Source organism: Seriola lalandi, unplaced genomic scaffold (genome assembly GCF_002814215.2).
Source record: "Seriola lalandi dorsalis isolate HSWRI2012SDOR001 ecotype SW California unplaced genomic scaffold, Sedor1 jcf7180002054320, whole genome shotgun sequence".
Classification (NCBI taxonomy): Eukaryota; Metazoa; Chordata; class Actinopteri; order Carangiformes; family Carangidae; genus Seriola; species Seriola lalandi.
Genome location: NW_019524873.1, coordinates 73,040 through 80,793, shown reverse-complemented (window position 1 = coordinate 80,793; position 7,754 = coordinate 73,040). Strand labels below are relative to the sequence as shown.

The 7,754-nt window shown below is 38.2% G+C and overlaps 1 protein-coding gene across 1 annotated transcript in view; it reads left to right on the top strand.

Moving 5' to 3' along the window:
- Window positions 1–4,733: 4,733 nt before the first annotated feature.
- The window catches only part of LOC111655505 (V-type proton ATPase subunit d 1), a 5,901-nt gene continuing 2,880 nt past the window's right edge, over window positions 4,734–7,754 (top strand). The window contains exons 1-4 of the mRNA XM_023406942.2: window positions 4,734–4,938; window positions 6,201–6,372; window positions 7,196–7,374; window positions 7,511–7,590. Of these exons, the coding sequence (XP_023262710.1) occupies window positions 4,812–4,938; window positions 6,201–6,372; window positions 7,196–7,374; window positions 7,511–7,590 (558 nt within the window). The 5' untranslated portion in view covers window positions 4,734–4,811. The remainder of the gene's footprint in view (window positions 4,939–6,200; window positions 6,373–7,195; window positions 7,375–7,510; window positions 7,591–7,754) is intronic.

Sequence of the window (7,754 nt, the reverse complement as noted above, 5' to 3'; positions counted from 1 at the left end):
CATTTTTTATTAGTTAATTAATCAACTAATTGTTGCAGCTCTGATCTTAAACCAAGGTGAAGCCAGAACTTGGGTTTTATTGCAGAAGTCAGAAAAACTCATTCAAAATACCACAAACATAAGTAACTGCAATAATAACTAACAATCCAGTTTCTCACCAGTATTTCACGTGGCTTCATGTTAAGGATAAAGACAGTAGTTTTTTGCATAACAATCTAATATTATCGTTGACTTTACAATGGATTCTGTGTTTTTACTTTCATATTCAGAAGATGGGTACATTGGATCATGATCAACACCAATGTCAACAACACACCAGGGTTAAAAGTCAGTAGGCAGGAGTCAAACCTAACCCAGCAAACAAACCTTCACGCAACTTGTTTACTAGGAAAAATGTTCTTATGTCTTAAGTTCAACACCTAGGAGAACAAGTATATTTAGATCTGCTCATCAAACATAAGGTACAGGAGCAGTAATTACAGTCATTACATAGCACTCATCTTTGATCTCAATCTTTTTTATTATTGGAAGCTTTAGTTGATTAATGAAATTGATTGACATTTAAACTAACATTTAAGCGTGACTTCCATCATGAAGAAAACATACAGGAATGTGGCATGACTGCCTATTATAGCTGGGTGCACATATTTGACATACTATACTCGAGGTGCTTTGTTCTTCATTCAAGGCTAATTACATAAACACATACATCTTATTATGATGCTTCTGATGTCAAACTGTCAGATTTTAATATGTGTTCTTGTAGAGATGATGATTTTAGATGATGTGAATATATATGAAAAGAGAAAAGTGATTGACAGGTACAGTTGATATGTACCTCACAAATTTGAAGGAAAAAGGGAAACAGATTACACAGTCCATGGAATAACGCAGCATGTTAGATATTTTCTGAGATATTTACTGAACAGAACTGTAAAATTGTGAATAAGTGGTAAGAAAAGACGATATCTGTATATTGATTCATAACTTTTATAACTGGAAAGATTATTTTAGATTATCCAAACCACACAGGCTGGAGTAAAAGTAATTATACAAAACACTCTTGCTATGAGCCCCACAATGCACCACAGTTATGAATGTAAGTGAGAAAATATATTTAACAGCTACAACTGGTATGAAACTAGTATGAAACTAAAAATCATACAAGGATGATATTTATGGGCAATCAAATGCTGCGACAAGATCCATAGTGAAAAATCGTGTACAATATGTTTGAAGTCCAAGTAAAACCTATTCAGTCTAAACAAGGACTCATTTTACTGCTGCAGGTCTCAAGTCTGTGTGTCATTATGTCCAATACCTGAGTGGATCCAAATGGATCTGATCACATGGCACCTTACGATCACTGTGGTTTTTTTGGAATTTATATTTTATTAAAACAAATGATTTCTCTGGCTTCATGTTAATTCTTAGGATATTATGTTATTGCTACTCGTTTCTAAAGCAGGTGCATGTTAATAAATTGAAACTGTGCATCATGTTGCTGCTGCATGCTAGCTGTGTTCTTTCTCTGTTCGGCCTTGTCGACTGAAATATCCCTGTATGCTGCAGCATTAAAATTTCCAAACTTGAAACATTACATAAAACCATCCATCAACTCCAACAACCAGTTTAACCTGTCCTTAAGTGTTTGATGGAATTCACCTTCAAAATGAATTTTTTGCTTTGTGTCTGACTCAGCCTTTTTCCCGGCAGTGACTGCCATGTGAACAACATGTACAGACTTCACAGAGCAGAACATGCATGACATTATTATGACTCAAAGGTGTAATAATGTGTGGGTGTGTAATTATATCAATTTGACAAGTAGTACAACATTATTATTGTTATGAGTGAGGGAGGTATAATGGTTTGTAACTACAATAATGTCATGTTCTGCCATGGCATAGATTATGCAATATAATATTTCCATGATTAACACACACACATGTTTTGGTTTTAGCACACATGAGAGATATCTAGGCAACTTCCCACAACACCCGATAAATGTGACACCCATAGGTATCGTAGTGACAATAGGCACGTTTTTCATGTCTCTGCACAAGCAACAGCCATGGCTGGAGGCATTATGTTTTCGGGTTGTCCGTCCATACGTACGTACACACATTCATGCGTACAGACATACGTCCGTCCCATTCTCGTGAACAATATATCTCTGTCACGCTTTGAAGGAATTTCTTAAAATTTGGAAGAAACATTCATTAGGACGGGCTGCACGGTGGTGCAGTGGTTAGCGCTGTCGCCTCACAGCAAGAAGGTTCCGGGTTCAAGTTCCGGCTCGGACGTGGGATCTTTCTGTGTGGAGTTTGCATGTTCTCCTCGTGCCAGTGTGGGTTCTCTCCGGGTACTCCGGCTTCCTCCCACAGTCCAAAGACATGCAAAATGGAGACTAGGCTGATTGGATACTCTAAAATTGACCATAGGTGTGGCTGTGAGTGTGAATGGTTGTCTGTCTCTATGTGTTTGCCCTGCGATGGACTGGCCCCCCCGCGACCCTACTAGAGGATAAGCGGTAGAAAATGGATGGATGGATGGATTCATTAGGACTCAAGGATGAACTGATTTGATTTTGGAGGTCAAAGGGCAAGATCAGTGTGACTGCACAAAATACTTTTTAGCCATAACTCTTCATGAAGCAATTATGACAAAACTTCACACAAATAGTTATTTATTATATTCTTACTTTCTTACTATACGTATAATTCTGGATGAACAGGGAAGTAACCTGAAATCTAGTCTTCAGAGATTTACTCCCACTCAGCCACAAGTGCATTATAATCAAGAGAGACAAATTGAAACACTGCTTTGAGACTTTTTAAATTAATGTAATTTGTTACAGTGTGCACAACAAAAGAGGTCGATGAGATATGAAAGAAGTCTTTAGCAATAAAACCCCATCGTGATATCATTATTTTTACCAGGGTAATTCAAGGTCATCACAAGGTCATCACACAGCTGAGTACAGTGAAGCTTAGAATTGTGAAGACAATTTGCAGTATAACAATAGAGTAGTATCAGACTAGTATCATTCTAATTAATGTCTATTTTTAGCTTTAATGTGCCAGTAATACTTGCCTTTCTTGCCCTGACAGTATGCCACTGATTTGAAAATGACGCTGTTCCTCTGCTGGTAAAAAGGTTTTGTCTTTAAGTTAACTCACTACCTGTAAAACCAGCTACTCCATTGCTTTCCTGTATGTACTTTTTGTGGTTGCACAGCGAGGCGCTGTAGTCAGTGGATGGCTCACTGAGCAGGCGCATCAGACGCAGAGCCTCTGTATGTGAGTTTTAACATTTCTCGCTGGAAAGTGAAACACCACAAAGAAACTCAAAACAACCACAAAGAGACACGAAACAACCACAAAGAGATGCAAAACGACCTAAATGAGCTGTAAAGCAATTACAAAGAGGAACAAAACAAAAATAAAGAGACAAGACGAGCATGGTTAGACACAAAATGACTGCAAAGGGGGCATCGTTATCTTGAAACAGAAAAAAGACAAACACAAAATGTTGATTCAAAGCTGGAATCACGTTTGTCATCACTGTATGCTGCAGCGTTAAGATTTCCATTCATTGGAACGCATCAAAAACAGCCAAGTGTGTATTTTATCCTTCCTCCTTCTAACTTATAAATGAGTTTTAAACTAAAGGAGCAAACTTGAAACTTCACATAAAAACATCCATCAACTCCAACAACCAGTTTCACCAGACCTTAAGTGTTTGATGGATTTCACTTCCAGACAGAATTTCTTTCAAAATCCTCTTGTGTTTCTCATCAGCTGCATCTTGGCTCAGCAGTGTTAGTGTTGTCCCTCACTTGCAAGTTGCTTTGGATATAACCATCTGCCTAATGAGTAAATGTAAATGTAGATGTTGTATTGCCCCCCAAAAAAAGAAAAGAAACTATTTTCAGCACCTTTTCACATTCTTGTATTTACTTAATTTCAATTGCTCTTAAATTATGGAAAAACTTAGAGCTAAGCTGGTGTTGTGTAATTATAATACTCCGGTTGCTGACTCTCTCATATTACTACAACAAAACATAGCATGCCCTGCGCTCTACTGGCCTAAACCATGTAAAGCACTTTGGAGAAGTGTAAGTGATTCTCTCTAGACACATTTTAGGATATATGAAGATTTTCCACTTTTATGTGTGTCCATTACGTGTGTCTGACTTATTTTATTCTATAAAATTTAAATGAACCTAAGTTTAACCTCCTAGGACCTGGCGTCAACATATGTGGACCTCACATTTTGGGTTCTCTAGACCACAATACTAACTTTTTCTCAACAAGGGCCTGGTGACCACATATGAGGATACTCAGTAATCGAAATTTAAAACTAATGTCCTCATATGTGGACATCATTTTTCTCAGGTCCCAATCAGCCTAAATAGCAAAGAGAAATTAAAAATGCACGCCATGCCATGAGTTCGAAGAAAAAAAAGATGTTGGTTTTATTATATTAGGTTATTATTATATTAGGATATATTAGTTTAATAATTTAATATTGAAAGAAATAGGCTACCATATTCTTCCAACAATTTCTCAGAGCCCCTGTTTTAAACACAGCTTTTGTCCCCAACTGAATGGTCTTCAGTGATGAAATTTGGTCCCAAAAGTAGCCTATCACACACACATCCACAGTGAGGGAGAAACAGCAGAAGCAGCAGATGACTGATCAGGTGACAGTCACATGGTTCAGTCAGCTGATGCTAAGGCTGCTGAGGCTAACCGGACAAACTGACGGTTCTCCTGCAGCAGAAACGGAGCTGACGGTCAGACAGGATGCCTTTCTCCGAGCTGTATTTTAACGTGGACAACGGCTACCTGGAGGGGCTGGTCAGAGGCTTTAAAGCTGGAATACTGTCTCAGGCGGATTATTTAAACCTCGTTCAGTGCGAGACCCTGGAAGGTGAGTTAACACAGGTGATAGCTAACGGCTAATAGCTAATAGCTAGCCACCGGGGCTAATCCCACTAGCTAACGTCAGCTGTCGTTCTCAACGCTAGTTAGCACCTAGCTCGGTTTACATCAACGATAATGTTGATTTTAATCGTTCTATACGATATGCCACTTTATATTATCATCACATAGTGCTAGTTATTAAGCTTCACATCAACATTTTGTAATGATTCAAGAAGAAATATCATTCCAAAATTCCTTCTTTAAGATCGCTACCCAGCTAGCATGATGCTAACTTAAGCTAAGAGTGTAGTCGTGTGTTATGTCATTTATTGATCAATGATGGCCTTTTTTTTTTAGAGGAAATGAAACTACAGTTGCTCCCAGCATTTGTACAGCATCAAAATCCAAGAGTGAAAACTAAGATTGTTCATCCTCTTTAGTAATAATGGAAAATATCAAGTGTTGTTGTGTAAGAGCAGATTCATATGAAAAGTCAATCACACAACAGCAATACAACTTTAACAACAACGACCTAATATTCACTGTGATGATTATAGTATTTAAAGCAATATTAAACCTTTTAAAAATTGTATCTTATATAATATTGAAAACAAATCCAATTGCTGCTATGATGACTAATCAATAGAAACTTAATCGTCAATTATTTTGGTAATCATTTAATCAATTTAAGTCATTTCTTGATCAAATACTTTTGGCTTGGTTGTTGATCTCACAAAACAGGACGTTTGTGGATGTCACCTTGGGTTTTGGGAATTTGTGACAGGGATTTTCTACCATTTTCAGATGTTTTTAGACAAACAATTAATACACTAATCGAAAAAATTGTTGTCAGATTAATGTATGATGAAAATTATCGGTAGTTGTAGCTCTAACTACAACATGGACACTTGGGAATATCCACTATTCCGCCATGCTGGCTCTCCCTTTTACACAGACATCGATCTGTTTCTGTGAAAACATCCACTGCTGGCCTCAAAGCTGAAAAACAATACCTCCTCCATTCGGTGTTCGTACCTTTTACACAGAATGGTGAGGTGGAATAGTGTAAAGGTAGCACAGGTCTGTCTACAGTCCGAATCAGATAACAGTAGGATTGTTGGATTACTGCAACACAGAGGAACTGGTCATCACAGTTATAGGAGAACTAAAATTTGACATTGACTATAATTGTGGATGAAACAGCATATAACACCAATCAGGGGCCTTTTGATCAGCTGTAATTTCTCTGTCCATACATCTCCCCTGCAGATCTGAAGCTGCACCTGCAGAGCACAGACTATGGCAGCTTCCTGGCAAACGAGGCTTCTCCTCTCACTGTGTCCGTCATTGATGACAAGCTGAAGGAGAAAATGGTGGTGGAGTTTCGCCACATGAGGAATCAGTCGTATGAGCCACTGGCCAGCTTCATGGACTTCATCACGTAAGTTTGAAAATATACTGAAATGGTGAATAGCTATGGTTGGGATGTTTGAATGGGTGAATGTTGCATGTGAAGAGCTTTGAATGGTCGATAAGTCTGGAAATAGAGCAGTCCACTTGCAATTTACCATATGTAATTTATATACTGACGACCATTTTCAAAGCATCAGCAAAGCAGCGCCACACATTTTACAGTTGATTTCTGACCCTCAGCACAACATTTTGAGTTCATGTCAGTACACAACAAAAACTGGCAAGAGGAAACTATGACATTGTTAAAGGTTGCTAATTCATAACAGTGAATATTAGTAGTTATATTTGAGAGAGAGAGAGAGTCTTCTTTCTTTTTTACACAATCTGCACCTGGTCGTGTCTCACAATGAACATGATACACAAAACATACAGTCATATATACACCTGCACATTCATAAAAAGAAAAAAGCAGAAAATAAACACAAACTTCTGGACAACAGTTCCTTTATATGACACATGTCACTGAATGCACTAGCAGAGACATTCCTGTCCAGATGTGCGTTACTGTGGCAAGTTGTGTGATTTTTACAATGTAATGAAATTAATTCAGACCAATGAAAGTTAGGATATAAATGTAAAATCTTCAGTTAAGCTTTGAATAAATCAGCTGTAATAGACAGTATAGTGTCTATGTATATACTGTAGGACCTGTATGATAAAGTTAACAAATAACAGAAACAGGGAAATAGATAAAAGGCTGCTCACAGAGTGACCTGCCACCAGACTAGAACTTGACTTCTTCACTTTGTCATGACAAAACCTCACCTGGTCCCTCCTCCATGTGACCTCAGGTACAGCTATATGATTGATAACGTCATCCTGCTGATCACGGGCACTCTGCACCAGCGGGCCATCTCTGAGCTGGTGCCAAAATGTCACCCCCTGGGCAGCTTCGAGCAGATGGAGGCGGTCAACATCGCCCAGACCCCCGCCGAGCTGTACAACGCCATCCTGGTGGACACACCCCTGGGTAGGTACCTCCATACAAACTGGAATTTAGACTAAGGAGGATGTGAAAACCAAATAGTAATGTCTCCTACTGAACAGGAGATGGTGCTGAAGCTTAAAGAAACATTAAACATTAAAATTCTGTCTTGTCTTTTCAGCTGCCTTCTTCCAGGACTGTATATCTGAACAGGACTTGGACGAGATGAACATTGAAATCATTCGTAACACACTTTACAAGGTAAAGCATAGAAGTATTTTCACAGTGCTTTACAGAATAAAAGGCAGGATGAACTGGAGTAGAAAGAGTTAAAACAAAGTAGATTTAATAGAGAAAAAATAAACAGTCAGTAAATTAAGTAACATAAATCTATAAATTGTAAAAGATGCCAGCAACAGTTCGAT